Below are 27867 nucleotides of genomic sequence, written 5' to 3' on the forward strand. Positions count from 1 at the left end.
GTCGTCGTGTTTTGTTTGGCAAACAACATGCGAGCGAGTCTCCGAGTAGTTTTGTAAATTTAATCAAGTCAATAAGTTTGCAAAAGTTTAGTGATGATGTCGAGAACAGTCGCGCGCATTTTGTGCGAAACACAACAATGCATCGGTGAAGGACATTCGAGGCAGTTATTTATGCGATAATTTAATGTTGATGATAGAGAGTGATAAATAAATTAACATAAAATAACTTGTTTGTTTGGCGTTTATGAATTATTCGATGATAGGTAGCTAATGACGTTTCCTTGCTTGTCCATTGCACTTTTCACGGAGCTGTAAATAATTAAGTTAAAATTAATCAGGATACACGGAACGACGCGCGATGCATCGAATAATCAACATCCCGAAATATCTATTTACCTTTGCTATTTTCCTTAAAACGAACGTTGTTGTCTGAATTGCCATTTGCATGTCTTTTCACATGCATAATTAAGACTCAAATTTTCTAGTTTTATTTGTACGGCACAGACGATATTGACGTTTAACTTAACTTTTTAGCAGTAGATACCATAAAATAAACATAAACTTTTGAGCGTAAATAATGCAAACGTTCATTAAAGCCATTAAGTACTCTATAATAATGTCGTGTACATGCACGAAGACCTCACACAGAAAATATACGAAAATTTGTTCAAACTACTTGTTATATTTGAAGTTTGACATTAGAAAATTATCACAATAATACTCTAATAATTAATGACATGTCTACGGCAAATACGGGCAAGACACGAGCAAAATGCAGCACTGATTACGAATTGACTTGTACCACGACCTCCCGCGTTTTTATCGTATTATCAACGTAATTTGCATGATTCATGCGAAAAAAAAATTTATGAAGAGTATGAGGAACCTCATAAAAAAAAAGAAAAAAAAAATTAAATCCCTAATTTATTTTGTCCAGTCAATATAAATACACACTCTGTCGTTCTGGGGAGACACACTCATTCACCCACAATGTACATTTACGATCCATTGTTTTTTGTTAATTAATGTTTAATCAGCGCTCGAATCCATTTCTACATCGTAGGTACCTATAACGAATATCTACATACATGTCCGGAGTAACACACGTGCAATTTGAAAATAAAAATATGTTTTTTTTTTGTTTATTTTTATTACTACTATTGTACATATGCCGCTTGCTATATTTTGATATGCGAGAGACGAAAGACAATGTTGCTGTATAGCGGAGCCATTTTTTATACTTCTTTTTATTTTTATTTTTATAATATTTTTTTCATACATATTTTTTTTTTAGTCAAAGTATGCGAGAATAGCGAACATAAGTGCTGCCGCTATACACTTCATAAAAAAAATAAAAATCAAAAAAAAAAATTGAATGTACAAAAAAAAGCTTTATAGCTTTCCCCATCATCATCATCACCATTGCCATCGTCGGTCCAGTGTCCAGTCATGCAAACAAAAATTATATATGTAGATTTTTTTATTTTGATTTTCTTTTAAAAAATAAAAAAAAAAGTTTAAAAAAAAGTATCACAAATAAATTGAGGGGGTAATATTGATATATGTACGACGGACAATGGAATTGTTAAAAAAAAAATTTTTTTTTTTGGCGAATTGTTCATTCACTCGGGGTGATTTGTGCAATTTGAGAAACCGTACAAGCTAAAGCTAAATAATGAGGGGGACCGTAGCTGGCTAATTTTAATTGCCGAGTTGACTTTGAAGTATTTAAAATATTTTGTAAAAGGTTGTTGTTGCATATCCACACCTCATAATTTAACATATATTCTTAAAGTTTTTTTGTACAAATGTACGCAAAATGATATGAAATTGCAATTCTCATTAAGTAATTGTACAATAATTTGTATATTAAAAGCAATAAATAATTAAAAATTATGCACGTACACCGCATTGAATAATATCGCGAAAAGTTGAAATGAAACATGAATATCGCTGTCAAAAAATATACAGCCAGTTCTGCCTCATATCGCCACGCCTTTTAAGGCATAAACACTTTTGATAATAATAATAAGTCGGTTTTGCCTTCAGAGTGACCGTTTTTTCTTTTAAATTCTTGCAGAAATTAAAAAGAAAAAGAAAAATACTAGACACCCTACTTTATTAATGTTATTCATTAAAATATGATATTTTTCACCTTTTAAAGTTATCTTATACGAAAAAACATACATTTATCCACAGACACACTCATTTAACAATTATTGCAATTTATAAGCTGTGAGATGATTTTTAATTATTATTACTCACTCATATACATGGAAAATATGTTACCTTTTATTTATGTTCGGACAACATATATGCACACACAGGTATGTAGGAAGAACCGAAGAACCGCTTGCATATCATAAGTCATCTAGTTATAGAGCCCCAACACACACTGGATACGTTTTAAAAGATAAGTTATTATTTATCAAATGAATGGAAATAAAATATATGTAAATATAAATTGTTATATCTATAATTTTCATATTTAAGTTGCATTGATACTACCGTGTGTTGTGGTGTATTTTTAAGTTATATATTATTGAAATTTAATTAAAAACATCGTAGATTGTGTTTCTTCCTTGTATTTCCTTGTGAATTTATTTTATTTTAATTATTTTCATCATCATCATCATTCAACATGTAAACTAGTAGTAGTAGTAAGCAATGCGGCGCGGCACTACGTCAAACATCGGAATATAAATATATTTTGCACCAAAAACTTATTATTTATATTATTATTATCATAAAAGACTGATATTTTGCGAACGTAATTTTATTTTAATGTAACTTTGTTTAACATATAATTGAATTAATTGAGTATGAATTATAAATGGAATAATAATTTTATAAGAAGTACCGATTTCTTCGTGTTTTGGGTATAATTTTACTCGTTTCTAGCAAAATATATAACTTAAAATGTAGTGAATAGATAAATAATGTTTGTGTATAAAATATGCAAAAACCTACTATTAATTTATTAGATTCAAAAGAACACCTAAATTATATTATTATTTGTAACTCTCTCTCGCACTATTTTACTTCTAAAAGCTGCGAGAAATTTTATTTAAAAAAATAATAAATTTTTATGAAAATTATATTTTATTTAATTATATTTTTTTTAGTTATGGATTACATTAAACTTAAAAATAAAAATAAAAAAATAAACCAAAATAGGATTTTTTTATAAGATGGTTTTAAAAAAACGGTTTTTGGTTTTAATTTTATAACTTCTATTTTAAATTTTAGAATTTTTTTTTTTTCAAAATATATTTAGAAATCATTTATTTACATTTCAAGTTTTTTTTTAAATCATAAATAAAATAAATCTTAAAAATCAAAATTTTATGTAAAATAATTATAAAAAAAACAATTTTTGCGTTTTTAAAAAATTTTACTTTAATTAAAAAATTAAAAATATTTGTTTGAGATTATTTATCTATTTAATCATATTTATAAATCATGGATTGAAATTATTTTTAAAATTATTTATATTAATTTTTAATTTTAACAAATTCTTTTCATTTAAGTTTTAGCAATTTTTTCGTAAAAATAATAAAAAAAATCATCTTATGAATATTTATTTATTTCTTTATATTATTATACATTTATATCATTATTCATTGTTTATATATCATGAAAAAATTTAATAAAACTTAATAAGTAAATAAATAAAAATGAATAAGAAATACAAAAGAAAAAATTCTATTTCCTATTAAAATTATCTATTTTTATTAAATTTCAGTTTATAAGTATATAAATATAAATATATATTTTTTTTAAATAAAATATATTAATGATAATTTTTTATAATTTATTAATTTTTATTCTATTTTTTGTTAATCAAATAAATAAAATAATTATAATTTTTTTTCTTAAAAATGTTTTGTATCATTATATAACTCAATATAATTCATAAAAAGCTTATTTTTACTACAAATTTTTGAATAAAAAATAAGATTTTACTTTCTATTTGTTTTATTTAAAATTTCCCGCAACTTCTAGGTAAATACATTAAATTATAATAATATCGCGTATCAAAATAAACTTCACGTTGTGTAATAATTGTAATATGAAACGGTAACTCTTGAGTTAGTATATTTTAATAATAATGTGATTCGCAATAAATAAGACAAATGTCAATAAACATCACGAAAGTTCATTTAAAGTTCAAAATCTCCTCTGAGAGGAGGTCAATTATATTACTACAATTATTATTCATCGAAGACAAAAATGTTGGAATTCCTCCCTTAATTGATGAATTACGGTGTTGTTATAATAAATGACTCTTAAAAAACATTCGCATTAATTTGAGATTTTTTTTTTTACATATTTTTAGGTAAAACCACAGAGAAAGAGAGATATAAAATATATGCATGTGGCCAATTATAAACTAAATAAATGATAAGATTACATTTTATTATTTCTGCATTTTTTGCATGAATTTTATTATAAAATTGCGTCTTGTATTACACACATTCTATAAATGTTTCATATTATTGCTACTGTTTCGACTCTCTCTCTCGCTCGCAATTTCTTACAATTCAGCACAAGAAGAAGCAGAAGGAACAAAGTTAAAAATATAGTATGCATTATTTAAATTTATTACATATTTATGTATGCAATAATCGAAATTATATATTTTACTGAATTCAATTTTAATATATTTTAAATGCATGTTGGCATACGGAACACACAGCGACTGCACAAATAGTTACACACATCCAAATCTTTTTGCCAATAAAAGTGTTTCAATGTTACATTCTTGTTGTTTGTCTTGATTTGTGAATGTGGCTTTTCGCATATCACCGAGGAGGCAGCAGCAGCACTCACTTTAAACGAAATTTCATGTGTCGACTACGAGATATTTATACTTTAGTAATTCCAACTACTACTGATGTTACATCGCTTTTACAAGCCCGATAGAGTGCTAAAACAACTGCTGTACAGTACGGAAGCCTACACATAATAATATTCATTTTGTTTTAACTTGATTGAATTAAATACACTTAATTAAAGAAATGAGAATTCAAAATGGTTGAATGAATTTGCTTGATCTAAATTGCAAGATTTATTTATCGATTAAATTTAAATTTTCCATTTACTGTCGTTTCGTTGTTGTTGCTGCACTTCTACACGGGGTCCAACATCTATTCTCTCCTCGCTCCTTGTGTACGACGTGTAACAGTATTTGCATTCTATGCACTCGGCACAATAACATGCAATTTTATGACGAAGATAAAATAACATAAATTTTGAGGAAAGGGTAGAGTACACTTCAGACTACTTGCATGCGCGCGGAGATATCCAACTCTCTTTTTGGCTTATCAAATTATGCATATTGACTTCGCTGCTGCTGCGGGGACACCTTCATTGAGTGACCCTTCAGTAGTGCTACATCGAGTGGTTTTCATACCACTTTCTCAATCTCTTGCAATTATACTGCATTTCTATTTGCACATCCTTCGTCGTCGTCGTTCGTCGTCCCTAATTTTAAAATATATACATGTATACAATTCCAGCAAATTTAGATTTACATATTTTGTGTATAGGTACGTGGGTATGATGAGGTAAAATCTACAACATTCATGCAGGGGAATCTAGATAGACGAGCAAGCACAATATAATAATAATCCTCATTTCTAATTAGGCTTGTGGATAGTTATGCAAACTACGGTTATTTTCGTCTATCTTACACATTGTTATAATGAAGGAATATTTTGTGCATGTACGTTATTATGGAGAAAAATTAGGGGATAATAAGATATTTTCTGTAAAATATTCCAGAACTTTGCATAAAATAATTCCAGACTTGCATTTTAGGTTGATACAATTATCGAAAATGTTTTAAATTTCTTTATTTTTGAAAATTTCAGAAAATTTTTTGGAAGAATATCTTATATCAAACTTATGAAATGCAAGAACTTTCAGATTTTTAATTATTTTTTTTTTATTTAAAATTTTTAAAAATTCTTAATTTAATTTTTTTTAATTAAAATATATGTTTAAATATTTTTTATTAATATTCTAATTAATCATTTCATATTTTAAATTATTTAATATTTTCTTGAAATTCTTAAAAATTAAAAAAAAAATATTAGATTATAAAAATTATGTTTTTGTCAAAAATTTTTTTTTTATCGAATTAATGTAACTTTTGAACAAAATAGACATTATGATATAATATACAATGAATATCGAAAAATATTTTTATTATTTTTTAAGTTTTTCCAAATAGTTAATCTTGTCACATTTTTGAAAATTCTAAAAAAAAATTAAACAAAAAATTTAAGATAAGCGTTATAAAAATTATATTTAAGTTAAATTTTATGTGAATTTTGTAAACTTTTTTTTATCTTAGTACAATTTTCTCTTAATTTTTAACTTTTTCTCTTAATTAAATTTTTTGAATTAAAAAGTGAAGCAAAGTCTAAATAATACAATCGATATACTTTCTTCCTAATTTTAACAAAATCTGTACAACCTTAAATATTTTCAAAAATTGTATCGTCTTTAAACATTTATTTTTATACCAAGAGAAAAAAAATTCTTGCATGCAAAACAAGTTAATAAAATACAATAATAATGATTGATTTATTTAAATTCAATCTGCCAAATTATTTTTGGATGTTAACTTGCATTTTACAAATTCTTACGTTTTTTTCCTTCCTTATTGCATTAAATTTAAAATAAAATCATTTCATTACATATTCAATGACGAAACTATCGAATTCCTTGAATTTCGATCTTGGCAAAATACATTTAATAATAATAATATTTAAATCACAATTTATATTTATGAGTATTGAACTTTTACGTAATTTATTCGGAAAGATGAGTTTTTTGGTACGAAAAAAGGATTGATCCTGTTGTGTATTTATTTACTTTTCTCATGGCATCCGAGCCTGATGGTCAAAACTATTTATTTATAATTTTCGTAACATTACATAACTTTGCCATCTAAACATGGTAGGTATCTGTGTGTGTGTAAAGTAAAACTTTTCGTTATTATTTTATTTTTTAAGTATGGGGGAGAATTTGATAAAATTTTCCTATAATTTATTCGATCCTGTTCCCATTAAGTTTAGTACACAATATAATTTGTTTGCAATGCAATATCTTTAACACACACATACCATACATACATATTTCAGGTAAATCTCTTTTAATAGACATTTACTGCCCACATCAAATTCAAAATAGTTTATATAATTATATTAAAAGGTAAAATAGCCAACAAACATTTTTTTTGTGTGTTGCTGGAAACTTGAAGGAAAGATATCAAATTTTGTTTGTTTTTAACATAAATAGTATCTGTGCAAAGTTCCTCAAGCAAAAACATCAAGAGTACTCAACTACATGTTTCGCATATATATCATATACAAATTTGTGCGTACCTACTATCTTATCTAAAAGTATGCTTCATTCCTTTTATTGTTGTTGTTGTTGTTCCTGGTATTGTTCTTCTTGCAATATAATATAGGATGGATAGACTTTTGAAAAAGTTCTATTGTTTAAACGTCTTATTAATTGTACATATACAGGGTAGAAAGTAGTTTTCGTCTAATTTTATGTAAATAGTGCCACATTGCCACCCTAACCACATTGTAACATCATTCATTGTTTGCCATAAGTTTTCCAGAAGTGGACTCTTAACAATTTTACATCAAAGTAATAATAAAAACTCATACCTTTCCTCATACTTTTTTTTTTGTTTTGTACATTGTTATTGCACTCAAAACTTGTTCCTTTTCTTCGTTGTCGCCGTTGTCCTCGTTCATTGTCTTTTTATAACCATTTTGGTCACATCAACTAATTTTTTGTTTAATATGTCAACTTAGATTTTTTTTTATTTTAATTCAATAAAAAGTTTTGATAACAAAAAATGCAACTTAAATAGGGTATGCGAATGGTATGTACCGTACCGTACCGCAAGAATGCGTTTTTTATAGTATAAGAATTGCAAAATTAATTTTCATGAATATTTCTTCTTTTAGTGTCAATAAATAAATTAAATATAAAATAAATAAAAATTAAAAGAAAGAAGAAAAATTAAAATTTTCTGACTTAAAAAACTGTGTACCGTAAAATTTCAAAATTTGTACCGTAAGTAGTTTCGCCAAAATACTTAATAAATTAAACAAATTTTAAAAATTTTTGAAATTCTAAAATTTGTTTGATCAATTTTTTAATAAATGTCCCTCATAAAATGAATGTTCTTCAAAAAATATTTTAAAATTTGTACCGTACGTACCGTTTTTTTTTTCAAAGTACGGTACATTGCCTTCTCTGAACATAAATCAAGAAGAAAGGACATTGCATTTTTATGTTAATTTAAATTGATGACTCTTGTCCATCAAACATGTATCTGGTCTCGAAGTCAAAAATCCGTATGCAAAATCCATTGTAATATGATTATCATTATTTATAAATAAATAAAGACAAGAGACATGATACCTATAATAAATCTACATCTTCTTCTCTACATCATCATTTTTCCCGAAACAATTGTACTTTTTAACAATTTATAAACACAAACATGAGAATGACATTCTCTGCTCTCTCTCTCTCTCTCGGAAAATAAATTTACGGGGGCAGAGAAGAAGAGGAGGGAGTTTGACAGGCGGTTATAAGTATTAATGGGCTGTATTAGCAATGAAAATGGGCAAAAGAAAGCATATATCATGTGTGTGTGTTTGTGTCTTTTCTAGATAGTCCTCGGCAAGGACATGTTGCTGGATTGAATTAATAAATTTTGAATGCAAATGCAAATATTTTACATGCAATGTTATTCTTGCTCGATCCGAGTCGGACTCGAAGTCGAATATGGATGGCAAAGGATTAGAATCATTTGTTTGTCTTGTTTAGAAATTTCGTATATATGAAACATTTCTAGCATTATTAATCATTTTATGTATATATTTTGGTCAGTTTTTTATTTGTTATCTCAAAGCACCATGACTCAGAGAAAGATTTTATCGATTTACTCCTTTTGGTGCCGGATATTTTGACAATCGGCAGTGATAATGTGCGTCTGACTCATGATTATTGCAAAATAACGTGCTACTTTGCAGTAACCATTTATTACAAACAAGAATAATATATGTTATGATTTACAACAAATATATATAATAATAATAACATTAATAAAATACAAAGTTCTTTTCTCGCTCTTTCTCTCTCTTTAAACTGTTTTTTAAAATATACATTAATATATTATACTACTACGCGCGTAACTGCCACGTATAAATATTTTAAAGAAGGGAATCAGACTCATAATGGTAATAATAATAATTGCCATTGCTCTGCATGTTTAAATATATTATATAGCCGTCAGACGTCTTTTTAATTCACATTTCATTTCACGATATATCGTGAAAATTAATTATTATCAAATTGAATTTCATAATTACAATTACGCTTCAATATATAAAATGAACGTATGTGAAGTAGCAACAGCAGCAAACACGAAAGATTCATAAACGGTTAATTTTTGTTGTTGTTGTTGTATATTTATTATTTATAATTTAAAATAAAAAGGAGTTTTTTTTATTAAATGATAGTTCATATATTTTATATTTCAAAGTTAGGAATGGTCATCTTGAAAATATAAAATAAAAATAAAAACAGGAATAATAATATAATAATAATGGCAACATTGAATGAATGGGAGATATAATTGTAACAACACACAAAATATATAATATTAATATAATATACAAATGTATACTAATAATATAAATAAACGAGAGAAAGAAAGAGCCAGAGTCAGCAAGATATTGAATGAAATGATATGTTTATAGTAGTCCGTATATTTTATAATATCCATAATAAATTATAAATAAATAAAGTTTTATGATATTTTAACTCATTAATGCATGATGTGTAAATGTATACAAATATATATATGTATAATATATATAAGCGAATGTTGTTAAGAATAAGTATGTGAACGCATATAAACTTACAAGGGAATTAAAGAAACGATCTTTGTGCAAAAATATATTTTATCCCTTAGGCTAATTAATGTTTAATAACTTTTAGAATGTTATTATTTATTATATCATATATGATATTATGATATATAAAAGTAATAATTGGGACATTTCATCTTTTTTTTTACAAGAAATTTATATTTTAAAAGCGATTAAATCCAATTTTGTCCTGTACGAGAAATGTTTAAAAGTTCAAACCAAAATTTAAGTTAATTATTATTTTTTTTATTTTATTATTATTTTAAATGTTCAACCTCACACCTATAATGAAAAAAAGTTTTAATAATAAATCTTGTCGGTCTCTCATGTAGAAAATAGATAAATGTAGGAGAAAACTCATCCTAAATTTCCGAAAGTGCCGTACAATAACCCCTGACGCACAAACACGTATGAGATTTATGAAAATTAGAACAAGTGTACACACAATCAATATAAATAAAGTAAGAGTTTGCTAAATGATGGTCAGAAAACTTTTCTTATTCTTGTAACATATGAACATGTTATGCAGGCAGGTTTGGTTCATCAATGTGTGTGTGTGTGTGTCTGAAACACAAAGAAACCCATGTCCGATGTTGGAACAGGGCAAAACTTAAAATATATAATGCCTGAAGGACATATAAAACTTACATATATTCGCATGAAATAGATTCAACTGAAGTTACTCGATTAAATTTTGTCGGAATAGAATACAAATTAGGATTCATGTTTCATATATTTATGTAAAATAGTGTAATTTTATGATGATGAGAGCAGAAAAAAAGTTGAAATTAATTAAACTTACCTCTTTTACGCTGCGCTTCTGTGGCTCAGGACTTCGGTTTCTGTCATCGTTGTCACTGTGGGCGGGCGACAAGTGAATTTTCGACGTGACACATGCCGATTCCAGCTCCTTCTTGATCGAGCCAAAGTTGAGAGATGATGCCAGAGATGGCATAACGGTACCAATCATCACTGCTCCTTCACAATTATTACTGTTATTATTTGTTTCAGACTCTTCAAAACCTTCGGCCATGTCAAGGCTGCATATCGGTCTGAAATAAAAAAAAAATAGTTTAAAAAATTATAATTTCATTAAATCTTTACAAGTATACACGACACGAGATCAAAATTAAAATGCAACATTGTTGCTAATTATTTTCTAATGATTACCGCGTCTAATAAGAATATTATAATGATGAGATATGAATCATATATTATATTATCGACGATATTTTTATTACACCTGGCAACCGCTTTTTATTCAAATCTGACGTGCGGCTTGTTCTTAACCTAACCTTTGAAAGGTAATTTATTTTAATTTTTACTACAATGTATCGCGCGAGAGAGAAAAAATGCACTTTTTATGCATTTTATATGGAAACCTGTTAATTAATCATTGCGCTAATCATCATAATCATTAATTTTATGCGTGTGTAAGTAAGGCCGATGCAAAAATCAAAAATGTTTTCGATTATATAAATTTTTTGAACAATAAGAAATATTTAATATTGTACTAAAGTACAGAATTTCATAAGATATTGTATATTTCTGTATAAAATTAAAAAAAAATATGAGAAATAATTATTTTTCTTCAAATCATTGACAATTTTTCATTATATTTGTAATCATTATATCATTATAATATATAATAATGTATTAATATATAAAATATAGTTATATTTTTTTATAGGTTTTTATAATTTTTCATAAAAATTTAATAAGCAAGAAAATTTTGACTTGTGAACTAATTTTCCAGTAATATTAAAAATTATAAATTTAAATTATTGATTAAAAATTTATTAACTAACACTTTTAGTTAATGATTTTTCAAAAGTATCCGAGAAAATAATTTCATGAGCCGTACAAAAATAAAATTTTCTTACTTTATGACTTTTTTAATTAAAAATTTTAAGATTAAACAATTTTTTTTAATTATGTATATTCAATTTTAAATATAATTATAACATATAACGTAATAAAATTAATATTATAATATTTTATACAATATTATCATATTTTATCTCAAGCAGCAGAGCAGCAGCATCAAGATGACCGAAGACAACAACCAAAACTACATTCAAAATTTTCTCAAAGAAATAAAGCTGTTTAGCGGTGAAGAAAAACTTAAAACAATCAATGAAAGCATCGATTCAGCGGTCAATTACAGTGAACATTTATACTACTTGAGAAAGTTGTGTGAGAACGAAATTGAAAATCTAGCAGATGAAACTGAAAAGAACAAAAAAAAATAGAAGTAAAAATGCATCTTGATAAATTGAGCGATTTTAATCGTAAAATATTAATTCTAAAACACGCGAAAAAATTTCAATTAGTTACAAAAAATAAAAAAAAACTCATTTAAATAAAAAAAATTATAACAACAACAACTACAACAAACAATATAAAAAATAATAATTAAATATTAATAAATCCGATTTTTTTTTAAATAAAACTAAATATAAATAAATTAATTTTGATAAACGTAAAATTTTAGACAATAAATAAATATAATAACATACATTAAATTTTCTATATTTTATTATTTATTATCGTATTTTAAAAAATATATAATGATAACACTAAATTTTAAATTCCATGTACTTAAATTTGTAAAATTTTATAGAAAATTTTCATTGATGTTAGATACTTAATATAAGATTTTTACAAATTTTTCAAAAAAAAAAAAAATCGAAAACATTTTTGATTATTGCTTTGGCCTAAGTAAACGTATTTCGATAAAAAAAATTTTTTTCGTTATAATTTTCTGTTCATTAGGAATCCGAGTTGTAATAGTAATGAGTAGTTACTCTCGAAGTTGTTTCCTTAATTGACGCCGCCGCCGCCAACAACAACAACAAACGGAACACGCATTCATCATTAAAGGAACGCGCAATTGATAAATAATAATAAATTGCATATAAATAAATAATGAAAACGAAAAAGAAAACTGCACTTTTTTTTAATTATTATCTACATAATATGATCGAGAGATGTGCCTCGCCTTGCTCGTAAATAGCGCGTTGAGTTGATATATAATATGAAAATTAAATTCAATACCGGAGCAAGCAGACAAGATGAATAAATTGGCAGCTCCCATAAGTAAAAATATTTTGTACGAATATTCGATACACTTTTTTTTCGTTGTTGTTATGCATACACAGACTTTTTGCAGAAACAACGAAAAAAAAAAGAGTTTATACGGACGCACATTATAATATTTAATTAGAGAAGTCAGAATCCATGTAAAAAGCCGATCGAATGTACGAATGTATGTTGCATGCGTATGGCAAAAATATGCAAGCGTTAATTTATTACATTGTTCTTCTTATCGTTTATATTGAGTTAAATATATACATTTTTGCATTATTGCCGACGACGTGCTGGAGACTCGAAACATGAGTTTATGCACAGATTTTATTGAACTGGATTACGAAAAAAAAATTAAAATAAAAAAAAATAATAAAAAAATGAAAGATTAAAATAAGAGGGAATGAGGTACTTTTCAACACTCGCAACCAAAATGATACTTAGCGAATTAAATAAATGTTAAGATGAAATCAGGTTTAATAAATAAAAAAAATATTTTTTTGGAAAGGCCTCCAGATATTTTCTTTCCTCGCAAAGTTATCATCAAGTCAAAAAGCGCAATTTACTTAAACAGAATCGCTCGATTATGTTCCAGATGATGATAATGATGAAAATACTCTCGTAATTTACATTAACATCCATTATATTCGATATTATTAATTATTAAATTGCGGTATTTATCTGTAAAATATTATTTTATAAGTGCATGTTCTTAAAATGTATCGGAATTTCGCGAACATTTTTCATTTTCAGGTCAATATGAAAGTAACTTAGATAAATAATTAAGTATATTTTACTGCAATAAATAATGAAAAATAATTTTTATTGCAAAAAAAAGTCAACTTTTAACTTTTTAAGTACGTAATTAACTATTTGACCTCTATACGGGTGTAATTTTTCCTCTCTTAATTCCTCTGCAAATTTGCATCTCTACACAATTTAATAAAATTTTTTATTATTATTTTAAATGTAAATAAAATTATTAATTTCATGACCTGTATTTAGTTGTAAACCTTGTGAACGTGTGATCTGTGTTTTGTTATTAAACTGTCCACTTTGTCTTTTCACACATAATATTTTTCACTGTATTCGTATTTTTCGTGCTAATAATAATTTTCCTTTGTGTGTGTTTACAGAAAAAAAATTAAATCTTTGTGCATTTTGGAAAATTATATTATTATTTGTTTATAAATTTTCACTTTTCTTCAACAATATAAAATAATAATGATTCTGTTCTGTCAAGATGGCAGTGGGATGATGTTGATTTTATATTAAATTAAATTTTCCACTGGATAAATGATGAAATTAAGTTAAATTATATATGTTTAAAAATTATTTGAGTGACTGACCATGACTTGGAAATGTTTTTGAAATTTTTCCAAAATGATGTCAAGTCAGATGACTGACTGGAAAAATTTTTTTTTCTTCACTTCAAGAAGAACAAAAAAAAATTAAAGCAGAAAAAATGCACAAAAAAGCACTAATAAATTATTGCGTATCTGTTTTCATCTTTTTTCCGATATTTTTCCAATTATTTATTAGCTGCTTGTCTCATTCCTCTCCTCCATATACGATAAATGTACTTGCGTTGCTTATAAACTTTTACATTAACATATTATCAGAAAAAACATATTACTACTTGTTTGTAATAAAATAAATAAAAAAAAAATGTATTTTGTACGCCACACACAGAAACGCACACACAGAAGAAATATAACACATCACTTATCATGCACCATATGCAAATACGGGCAAAAGTAGCCGTGTGTGGTAGCTCAATGGAAGCTATTTGGATGTAAAATGCAATTTAAACTTGCAAGATACGTACAACAACAACAACGTACGAAAAGAAGAGATAAATGAAGAGAAAGAGTGAAAGAACGTACAAAAAACACAGAAAACATTAATTCAAATCTCTTGTTACGGTAGGCGAAGCGGTCATCAGGTTATCCGAAAAAAGAAACTACACACAATTTGAATCAGCACTTAGACAACAAGAGATGAGGAACGTTACATGCGTTTTGTTTTTAATTCTCTGCAGAGCAAATGCTGCTTTGCTAATGAAACAACAATTTTTTTTAATTTTTAGGCCGCTTAAATTTTTTTTCTGCTTTTGTCTTATTCAAAAGTCAAAATCCAATGGAACAAAATTTAAAAAAAAAATGAAAATTTTATCAAAATTGAAAATTTTTTCAAAATTGAAAATTTCATTAAATTTAAAATTTTATTAAAATTAAAAATTTTTAAAATTATTTTAAATTTTTAAGAATTTTTTATTAAAAAAAATTTAACATGATTTTTTTTTCTCTAAAAATGTTTTCAAAAAAATTAGTCGAAATATTCTGAAATAAATTTTAAATTTTTAAATCTCAATATTTTTATCATAAAAACAACTAAAATATTCATTAATGACCAAAAATTGTTCAAATTTTGTCATTTTGTATGAAAAAGTATTTCAAAACTTTTTTTTTTATTTTGCCCCCCCCCATTTTGAAAAAAATATTTTGGGACAAAAACATCGAAAATAATTTGGAACGGCCTTATTCCCTTTTTTATATTTTTTATTGAAAAAAACATTTATACAAAATTTTTTAATCGATTTCATATCGAACACATAATCCTAAACGCAGTGAAGCGATAATAAGCACTTTAACTTGGCATAATATACCATTATTTATAATTATTTTTATTATTATTTATGAAATAATAGAAAATGCAAAGTCAACGGTGCGTCGCCTATTCACGGTCTTTAACAAACAATAGCTAGTAGTCGAAAAAATTTTTCAAATTCAACCCTCTAAAATATAATTTTAAAGTAATTATTATGAAAATTCAGTGTCTCAACATGTGCACGATCTTCAGTCGTTGTTGTCGTTCTCTTCCTCGTCAATTCAATAAGTGATTTGGCATATAAATCGATATTTATTGTATTATTTTGTGCATTTGTGGTGTACATGAGTACTGCAGATTTTAGCAAACATTTTGGTGATAATAATATAATTTATGGTTTATGCAAAAACCTTCCTTAAGCTGCATATATGATGCCGGCCATGCTACTTGCACTTTCTGTATATCATTAAAATAAAAGTAATTCCGAGTATAATCACCCCTTTTGAATTTTATATCAAGTATATGTATGTGTGTGGTCCGAACGAGTGTTAGAAAAGGGTTAAACAATCGATATTTTTGATGAGTTTCAAAATTAATCAAAAAATTTCTAATGAGCAGTTTTCAAGTTTTTTTTTGAAAAAAATTGAGAAAATGAGACCGGATGGTCTGTAATAATAATCATAATTTTTTGTATAAACTCAATAAATAAACGTTTTCAATAAAAACTCTTATTGTTCCGTTAAAAGGATCGCCTCCCCTTTTTTCATTTCATTAAAAATTATATTTTATAATCATAATAATAATGAGTGCGTCTACAAAATAATAATAATAAAATATATATTTATATATATAGAGAAGTATTGGACAACTTTGTTATTTCTCGGTCGATTCGTCGTTATTGTTGTTGTTTTGTATGAATTTCCCTGCACAGCAGAAAGTTTAGAGTACAAACACACCCTTGAATGATAATGTTATTCATAAAACTCTTTCATCGTTATATATATTGCTGTTAAGATAATAATTATAATTATTTTTACGATGAAAATATACAATAAAAAATAAATTATTATTATTTTTATTTGATCAAGCACACTTAATATTTATTTTTTTATATAATGAGAACTTTTTAAAAAAAATTATAAAAATTACAGGAACTTTTTTTTCAACCATATGGAAGCAAAAAAAATATATATAAAAGATCTTACACATAAATCATTAATTTTTGGCCTTAATTCAACACATTTTTAATGACATTACCATATTATTACTATCCGCATTTACCACTCAAAGCATATTTCCGAACGACAATCACCATAAGTTTGTACAAATTTGCTACATTAATAAATTAACTTATATACACACACAAAAAAAGAATAAATTTTCATATGAAATACAACTCGAATGTATAATTTTTAAAAAAAGAGAGAGACAATTAATTGATATGGTCATTATTATTAATAATAATTATCAAAACTGGAACTAACTTAATTACCCATTTCAACACTGACTGCAACCATGTGTGTGTGTGCGAGAATAGGAATTATTCCCACACACAAAAAAAAAGTAAAATTAATGATAAGAATGTTGTTGAGTCCTTTTTCACATAGAATAAGTATAAAAACAAGTTTAATTTATACATATATAAATCAATAAAATTTCCAGAATAATAAAATAAAATATATATTAATATTGACACCGAACACATAACCCTTTATTATTATTTGAGATATTAATGTTTTACATTTTTACGAGCATTTAGTATTTTTTTTTCTTTTGAGGTAACTTACTTAACAAACACTCGTCATTATTAGTTTTGCCTACATGCGATTTGTGCACCGCGATATAGTCCAAACTGCATTTAATGATACAAATTAAAACTGGAATACAATGTTGTTTGTATTAAATTATATGTGCTGCATTTTTATACGAGAAAAACGACGACGACGACAACGAACGAGCGACTTTGATATAGAAAGAACAAATTACACACAATTTTATAATTTGATATTTTATATAATTTTATATTGTAATGATATATGACTATCGTATAATATATATATATAAATATAAAATAAAATGTAAATTACTTATTCAACTCTTTTAATGTGTAGAATTGAATACACAGAGACTTATTTTTATTACTTTACTCTTTTTATACGCCAAGTTGTGTATGTGGCTCGGACGTTAATATCATTAAAAACATGCTAATTTATATTATACATGTATCATTATTAAGTGTACATAAGTTGCTCATTATAATTACTGCAGAGCAGCTCATGCCACACACAATTTAGACACTTAAACAAAATGAATTTATCGATTTTTTTTAAATACTTGGTGGCTGATATCATGTAAAAGTCCAGTTTACACGAGATTTATTCAGTTTGTTGGAAAAAATAAAATATAATAAATATAGGAAAAATATCAAGAAGCGACAACTAATTATTTATTAACACAAACGAATTAAAAATAAAATTATAATCAAGTCGTGACGTTATTGCTCTATTAACAACTCTGTATCACACAGTCAGTAACTAACATTCACAGTATTAGAGTGTAATAATGAGTTTATCGCGTCCACATTATTATTAATATTATTTGTAGTGTACAATACTCGTTATTGACGTCGTTGTCGTCTGTAGTAGCCGCCGCCGCCTCGTGCGTACTTTCGTACGAAAATCATTAAGCTATGTGTTAAACATCCTTGAAAAATAATTATTCTTAATTAATATCATTTCATTATAGTCATTAGCTGACATAACAACAACGCAACGCGAACCAAGAACAAGACCAAAGTAAAGCAATGAAATACTTTTTTATTTTTTATTAAAAAAAAATTACAAAAAATTTAATTTTTTAATAGAAAATTATTAAACTAAAAAAATATTTAATAATTTAAAAAAAAATGCAATTAAAAATATTTTATAATAATTTAAAATAAATTTACTTCATTGTCTCAAAAATTATTAAAGCAAATAAAATTACCTTAACTTTGAAAAAAAATTAGATAAAAATATTTTTTTCATAAAATTTCTTATGAAAAAAAAATTAATTAATTTAATAAATATTAATATTTTTAATAATAATAATTAAGATAAATTTAAAAATCGGTTCTAAAAAAATAAAAAAAAAATAAATTTAAATAATTTTTTAAAAAGTTATATTATAAAAAATTAAATATATTATTTTATAACGAAAACTATTAAAATTTAAAAATGAAAAAAAATTATTAAATTCGTTTAAAAAAATTAAATAAAATAAAAATACTAAATAAAATAACTTAGTTAATTTATTTAAAAATGTATAACAAAAAATAAATAAATTAAAAAAAAATAAATAAATAAAATTTAATTTTTTTTTTACCAAAATCATCTCTTAAAAAAATTATAACAAAAAAAGTTAAACTTTTTATTATAAATTTATATAAAAAGAGAGTCGCGTGCCATGTCGACTTCTCATCGCATACAGAAAATACTCAACATTCTTTCTTTTTATTATTATTATTATTTCCCTTTCGTTGGTAAGATTTTAACGTTATACTGAATGAACGTACGAAAAATCCCACAAATAGTTTTAAAGAAAGAGTGAGAACGAGGAATGCATGTGGTTGGGAAAATAAGCAATGATCATTGTTGCTTCACAATTATCACATTGTACAAATTTTTCGTCACTTTTTTTTCTACAACATTTTTTTTTTACTTTGCATCATATATAAAATCATTAAAGTGCACTAAAAACCGTTCATAATACAAATTAACGTTCCCCTAAAAATAAAAAAAAAAAACTAAAAAAATCTAAATCCAGAAAATCAAATTATTTGTGCAAGTGTTAGAAGTACTCGTTCGATTTTTTTTTTATTTATTTTTCAACCCATTTCATAAAGTACCGTGGCATTGCAGGAGGCGGAGGAGGATTAATCAAGGAGTGAAGAAGTACATGCATGAACATAAATTAATTTTATAATTTTTTCCTATTGTTCGTCACTAAAACTTACATTTCGTCAAATTTTTCACTTTATCGGGGTCGTCAAACGCTAATTCTGCATATTTCCTTATATATTATAATAAGGCACCCATACATACAATTACAACAAAACAACATTCATTTCGGGAGAAGAAAAAAAGTACGTTTCAATTCTATGCACAAAACATGTACTTATTAAAACAGTAGGCAATAAAACCCTTTTCATTTCATTTAATGAACCCTTTTTATTATTATTTTATTTTTTTTTCTTTCTTCAGCATTAATTGAGTGCATACAATTTTTACTGCTGCCACGTCTGAGTCAGTGTTTCATATAATTATGTTAAAATATAATTGTGTGCATTGCATTATTTTTCATCGAATAATTTGAAAAAATAAAAGGGATCATAAAGATGATATCGCGATTGGATATATACACGCATGATGACTCAAATACAACGAAAAAAAAATCTAATTATGGTGTTCGTATTGATTTTGTGTTTTATTGTAAATCAAGCACTTTGTGTCGTGTCGTTGTTACGAGAGAACAACAATAGATCCTTACGAACAAAAAAAGACCATTGTCTGTAAAATAAATCTTTCGTGTACCTCAATTTAACCGCATAACTGCTCTCATAAACGAACGCTCGCATTGTCTCTGTTCCATCCAGCAGCATCCCATCCACGACAATAATAATATGACACATGGCTTTTTACCTTTTGTATATCAATTTTTAAGTGGCACACAACCACACGAAGGCACCTACATTAAAATTAGGTGCGCTAAATGTGTCTAATAATAATATAATAAAATGATAATAATAATAACACAACATATATACAAACATCATGCATTCAGTGTTTTCCCGAGAAATAATCGTAACCAACAAGATAATGTCCTGTTTTCTATATTCAAACAATAATGTAATAATAAATGGCAAGTTTTGTGTGTATTTCTCGACATTCGCAACCAAAACATAAAATAATAGCAACAACAACAACATATATAGTTATGAATGAAAAGTTTCATGGCTTTTGTTTTTCTTCCGATGTGGTGCGTGCGTATTATTATTAGTAGCGGCAGGAAATATCTATTGTGGACGATACTCCGGCATTAATCTTATTTTTAAGCAGGATGCGAATGAGGGTCTGAAGGTATATTTAATGATGAATCAAGGTATAAAGTTTAAATTTTGCGTTATCTCGCCTTTATTGTAAACTTTGTATAATGATATCCGTTACTACATTCATGAATATACTTTTGCTCATTATTATCATTATTATATTTGTTCTTCTTATTGTTTTTCACGAGCCTTTTATACGACACAAGAGAATATATATATCATAAGTTTAATCATAAATATTTACAATTTCATTTATTTATGTTTAAAAAGTATCATTATCAACACCATTTATGCCGCAACATACATACATACATATAACATTGGAAAAAATTTTCCTGATTATAATGATAATATTAATATATATTTTTTCTCTGCGTTCACGTAGGAAAGATAGGAAGGAGAAAACATAGCCTTTATTATTATTATTTCGACAACAAACAATTAAAAGGTGTAAAATTAAAACACATAATATACCCAAACATAAATTATTATAACTGTATGGCGCGCGCTTTTCGCTCATCATAAAATATTTGCGTACACATTTGAGTGGTGTTTTTGTTGATGCTTGCTGCTTGCTTGCTCGTTGCCTTTTGTATTATAATGTTTAACATTATCATCATCATTATTATGCATCATAAATTTATGTTATAATATTTTTATTTAAGCATCAAGCATATTATCAACAGAGAAAACGCCGCACATACTGCCAGTGTCACACACCCGAACACATCAGATATGCGGAAAATATGCGGGTATTCTTCACACTTGATGATAATAATGTGCGTACACACACATTTTATGAGGGAAATATAAAATAAAAGGATGATGACGTTCGGTGATTTAATCATTTAGATGGCGACTGATACATATTGTAATATATCATAGTGTCTGTAGTCTATCGGTAAGTCACATCATCAAATTTTATATTACTTTTTAGGTAGGTGCAATGGGCAAAAATGTATTAATTTTTCATAAGGACATAGTATTGAGTAGGAAAAATTAATGATTATATTTTAATGTTTTAAATATATATTTTTTGAGTGAAAATTAGTTAAAATTAAAAATTTTATTAAATTTAAAAAATAAATTAAATTAATATATTAAACAATAATTATTTTTTAATTAAAATTTTATTTTTCTAAAATAATTTTTTAAAATAAATTATCTTTAGTAAAACTATTTTATGATTGCCTTAAAAATTTAAAAAAATATTTAAATTAATCAAAAATTAATTTTATTTAAACAAAATTTAATTTTTTAAAATTATTTTTTTACAAGAAATTTTAAGTAAAAATTAATTTTTGTTTTAAAGTAAATTGTTAAAAAAAAATAACATTATATATTACACAAAAAATAAATTTATCAATAATGCATAAACATAATAATTTATATAAAATTATTAAAACAAATTTAATGTCAATTCATTTTTTTTAATTTTATTAAATTTTTATTGATTAATCAAAAAATAAATTAAATTTAATATTTTTCTTACTTTTTTTCGAACGAATTGTCAAAAAAAGTATAATTTTAAATTATAAAATTTGAATTTATAACATAATTTAATTAACTTTAGTTAATTTTTCAACAAAATCAAAAAATAATTGCACCTGATGTTAAAAAAAAATTAAATAAAATAAAATATTTTTCCTCATTGCATCTGCCTCTCGATACTATATTCTAATAAATTGTTATTATAACGATGCCTGAAGAAGGATGAATACCTGAGAACAGTGGTAAGGGACTCCATACAAATAAAATATAATGCAAAAAAGTGGCTTGATGAGTCACTCAGTACTTATGACGCGTGTTAATGTTAAGATAATTCGATTATGACGGATGGGGTGATCGAAAGGGTTCTTCTTAAAATGAATATCTACAGTAATCTAGGGGTGTTTCTTACGAAAAAAAAAATTAATCTAATTTAATTCTTTGAAAAAATAATTTTTAATCAAGATTCAGTTCATCCAACAAATTGTCTGTGCGACGATAGTAATAATAATACATAATTAGTAAAAATTGTCTCTCCTTTAATTTACTCCTTTTTCTAGATAAATAATTTGTAAACTTCTATGTAATTTTACAAAATAATCAAAAAAAAAAAAGTTTCGATTCCATCCCTGTTTAATACATTTACACAGGAGGACATACTTAAAAACTTTTAAAATGGATATTAAACATGAAATTCATTTATTATAATAATTTGTATGTTTCTGTGCAATTGTACGACAATGACGATGAAAACGACGACGACGACGATGTGGTAATTATAAATGTTCCTTATAAGTTATAATAATAATAATATGAAGAGAACCCCTTGTAACAGTCAGAAATATATAATTAAAAACGTATTATATATTACGAGTGTGTCTGTATGTATAAATTATATTTTGTTACTTGGTGCTGCTGATGATGATGATGACTACGACGAAGCTGCTAAGAAGTGTATGAGAACGATGATGATTATAAATAATAAAATATATATATATGAAATGAAGACTCATAATAATATAATGAAATTGCATTCATGCGTTTTATTTCTGAATCTTTTTTTTTGCTGCAACGTGCGTTTGCGATAAAAATTAGAAAAGGCAAAAAAATTAATATTAATAACAAAATAAAAACAAAAACCACGCCTGCTCATCTTGCATATATGTAACATATATTATATTATATTTTGATAAATGTTTCACTTTTTATCATATATACGTGCATAAGTTCAGGAGAAGATAAAAAACAAAAGAAAATAAAAAAAAATAATACTTTTAATTAAATCAATATAATATATTAATGTATTTCATGTAAGTCCAGACCAAAAAAGGGTTATGATGATGGCGAAAAGTATAAAATTAGTTATCCAAATTCATTTATCATTATAATACAGTACAAAACACAAGAGAGACGAGAAGAAAAGGAGCATAAAGCGTTAAAATCGATAAAATTATATATTATTCCTTTTGCCATTCATCTTAAGCAGCACTGTTGTCTTATTATTATTATTCTCATTATTATAATGAATGTTATAATGAGAGATGTTCCCTTTCCTGTTTTTGTCATATTGTACGAAAAACGAGCTCTGTAGGTACATTTCATTTATTTATTACATTATTCATCATCAACATGCAAATGAGCGATTCGCCTGATACAATAGATAGATGGATCTTTATCATTTTGTATGTACGTTACACGAAAAACCTTTGTGTATATATATATGTTTATGTTATACATGCTTTTTGTAAGTTATGTGACGAAATAATATAATAATTAATACAAAAGGACGCACATTTCTTGAAATGAACAAAGACGAAGACGAACTTTTTGTCATCTCTCGTACACATTAATTTTAGTGGTATAATGAATAATGAGATAAAGGTCGAAATGGTACGAAAATATAATTAGGACTGTCCCCAAATTTTACGAAATTTTACAGAAAATGCTTAAGCATAGTATTAAAAATAAATTTAATACAAAAAGGGAACAAGTTAAAATTATCTCGAACTGCCTTGAACTCGTTTTATTTTTAAAAAGTGGTCCAGCAAATGTTTTTCCAGTAAATGTCACAACACCAATCAAAATAATATAATAATAATATAATATGACGAAAATACATAAAACACGTGGTTGGCAAGATAATTTTCACTCAATTTAATTCTCGTATTTTTTTCCGAGTGCATTTATTTAATTTTGTATATTTTGCAGTTACACACAAGGTTCATACATATGTTTTATTCAAAAATTTTATTATTTGTTGTTGTTGTTTTATATTATTATTATGAATGTAGTACCTGACACACCAATCATTCCGCTCTGTCCGCACGATGCGAGGAGGATACCGCTTAAAAACATCTTTAAAATTGAAAATCTGTATAAAATATATCGTGTATGATTAAATAAAACAGCACCGCCGACCGACCGACACAGAGAGCAACAGTCAACAGGCAATTTTATTTTATCTTTCACATTTATAATGCGAGCATTTTTGTGCTGTTTATACAATATTTATCCTTGTGACAAATATGCCGCGCGTTTTCCACAACAACTACTACTTTTCCGTGTTTTCGCCGAATTTTAAATGCTTGGAAAGTAATATTATATTAAAACAACCACCGAGCATGTGGGTCTGTAGATTATTTTAAAATAGGTGGTATTTTCATCGCATTTTTCGGTAAATTGTTTTCGTCACTTGTACATAATTTACGAAATTGCCGGACCTTTTTCAATTTGAATTTTCTTCGAGGATCGCCGCAAAACAAGGAAAGTCTCTTAAGACACATACGCAAAATAAATAATTAAAATGACTTTGCAGAAAATTACTCTCATTCCCCTTTTTGTGATGAATAAAATACAATCAATCTACGAGATAATGCGTCCGAAAATTCTAATTGAAATCCCATTTTTGGACTGGAATTGATCAATCAATTTCTACATAGTGAATTGAAAAAGAGAAAGGATGCTCATTTAAGCACAGCTAATCATGAAAAATTGAATCATCAAAAACAGATAATCGTCTTCCGGACCAAATATCATTCTTATTTTTATTTTTTTTTTCCGTTGCCTCTGTAATGTTATGAGCAAAATGATAATAATGATAATTATAAGAAGGGTAAATTATATAATAATAAATACGGAGTGGAAGAGGAATTAAAAAGGAATTCATTCCCTTTTCCTATTCTGACACACATTTTTTTCGTCTTTTCGTGCTCTTACTCTCATTTTTTCGGTGATTAATTACACTACAAAAGAAAATCTATCATTAGTTTGTAATTTTTCGTGTTGCCCGTTTCATTATAGTATTCATAAACACCCAAAATTAATGGGAAATGAAATACGCGTGCAGAATATTTTCTCTCGTATTCATGGAAATTATAATAAAAAAAAAATATGGATGTTGAAAATATGGCTAAAAAGCTCATTTCAACAATAAAAAGTTTAAATCAAAAAAATATGATGAGCAAAAAAAAAGGATAATAAAATCACATAAAAAATTAATTAATTTTTGCTCAAAATCACATAAATGCTAATAAAAAAGGATCATTATATATTTTGAAAGCATATTATCGGCATCCATTAGAATAATTCATATAGACTTTTGAACGAGGAAGACGGAGAAAAAATCTTGCTCATTTTCTTAATTACGTATTATTATCTTTTTTTTGTGTGTAAAAACGTAAAATAAATTATAAAAGGACGAACGGGATTAGAAACGAACAGACAGATTCATCCGATGTTATTAATTAAAGTAACGCGCAAAAATTTTAGGGGTTTTTTATGAATAAATAATTAGGACAAAAGTGTATCGAAGAGTGAAGAGTTTCTTTTAAATTAATTTCGTCGCTTGCAAATGTTCTTTTAAGCAAAGTCAAATTGATCAATTAAGACAAAAAATTATGCATTTTGAATTTTTTTTCATAAAATTAATTTAATTAATGAATTGTTTGAGATAAATTTGTTAAATTTATTTATCAACTAAAAATTGCATCATATTTTAAAAAAATTATTTATATTTTATTTTTAATTTTAAATATTAAATTTTTAAATAATTTTTTTTAATAATAAAAATAAAAAATAAATTATCGAACATCACCTGCAGTAAAAAATTCTTTTTTTATTTAAATTTTATTTTTTATTAAAATTAAGAACTGATATTTTAAAAATTTTCATTATATTAAATTTTTATTTAAAATATTAATTTTTTGAATAGTATTTTTAGATAATTATTTATTAAAATAATAAAAAAAATTATCAACATTTCCTGCAGTGAAAATTATTTTTTTTAATTTAATTTTTTTCATCAAAATCAGGAATTTAGCTTTAAAAAATATTTTTAATTATTTTTTTAAATTTTCATTCTAGATAAAATCTCGAAAAATGTGGTCGCCCTATTAACACCTCTTCATTCGGTTAATTTTCACGTCTCTAATTTTAGTATTTATAAGTTAAGTAGATCACAAACAGCCACAAACTCACATTATCGCATAATTCAGAGTAACACAAAGCCGCCACAAAGTCATGCACGTTGAGCGATGTGCTCTTTTTACCTTCAAAACTTAACACAGTGTTACTCCTTTTTAATAGCTGCTAGCATTTCACACAACAAAATTTGTTGCTACACTACATTTTATTCTCATCTCATGGCATGGCATGGCAAAAGCGTTTTTCCCATCCATTCACATCGCATAATGTTTTATATTTTATATAAATATAAATTTGTACAATATTACTACTCTCTCCTAGTCAAAAATATACACGATATAAAACATTTCATTCACCAGAAAATAAAATCATCTGTGTCTCTACTACTACTTCGCGTTATAACACACCAACATAATACACTCGGCAGCGCAGTGGATACGCTACATAGGCCATACTCTCGGCAATATTATGGAAAAATGATTGTAGCACGTGGAATTTTTGCGTGGAAAAACATATTCTCTGCCACACATATTTTATGAACGCCAGGCAGAAACAACAACAACAACACGGGCATGCCATGAGTACACGAAACGACACCACCAACAACAACAACAATGTACTAGGACTCTTCATTCATTGATTCATTCACACTTTATCTCTGTGTGCCTGCATGTCGTACAATATGAATATAAAAGCGTGTTTTTCATGAAAATATTTACTATTTTGTGATTCATCATGTGTTTTTTTCACTTTTGTTTTTTTTTTCGTTAAATACCGTTTTTTCATTAGAATCTAAATCGAGTAATTATGGAAAAAACTGCGGTTATATGGAATCTCCGGAAAAAATGGAATTTCATAAATTCCTTAAAAAAATCTTGATATGTCAAATATTTGTAAAATTTCCTGAAACATTTTAATTATTATAGTTTTAATTAAAATTATTATATTATTAAAAATTATTTATTTATTATTAATTAGGTAAATTATTATTAAAAATTATTTTTATATTATAAAATGTTTTTTTATTTATGAAATTAGGAAAATTAGATTTATTTGATTTTTTTTTTAATATTTTTTTAAATAAAAAATTTATATTTATTTAAAAAAAAAATCAATAAATTATTTTAAAAATTATTAAACAAGATTAATTAATCTTGCAATATTTATTTAATTATCTTGAATATCAAAACCGACGGATTG

The 27867-nt window shown here is 25.7% G+C and overlaps 1 protein-coding gene across 2 annotated transcripts in view; it reads right to left on the reverse strand.

The window, feature by feature from the left end:
- Window positions 1-27867, reverse strand: part of LOC134837016 (POU domain, class 6, transcription factor 2) — a 47302-nt gene that overhangs the window by 17972 nt on the left and 1463 nt on the right. For both annotated transcript variants that reach the window (XM_063852323.1, XM_063852322.1), the window contains exon 2: window positions 10777-11026. In XM_063852323.1, the coding sequence (XP_063708393.1) occupies window positions 10777-11007 (231 nt within the window). In that variant the 5' untranslated portion in view covers window positions 11008-11026. The remainder of the gene's footprint in view (window positions 1-10776; window positions 11027-27867) is intronic.

This window comes from Culicoides brevitarsis, chromosome 1 (assembly GCF_036172545.1).
Source record: "Culicoides brevitarsis isolate CSIRO-B50_1 chromosome 1, AGI_CSIRO_Cbre_v1, whole genome shotgun sequence".
Classification (NCBI taxonomy): domain Eukaryota; kingdom Metazoa; phylum Arthropoda; class Insecta; order Diptera; family Ceratopogonidae; genus Culicoides; species Culicoides brevitarsis.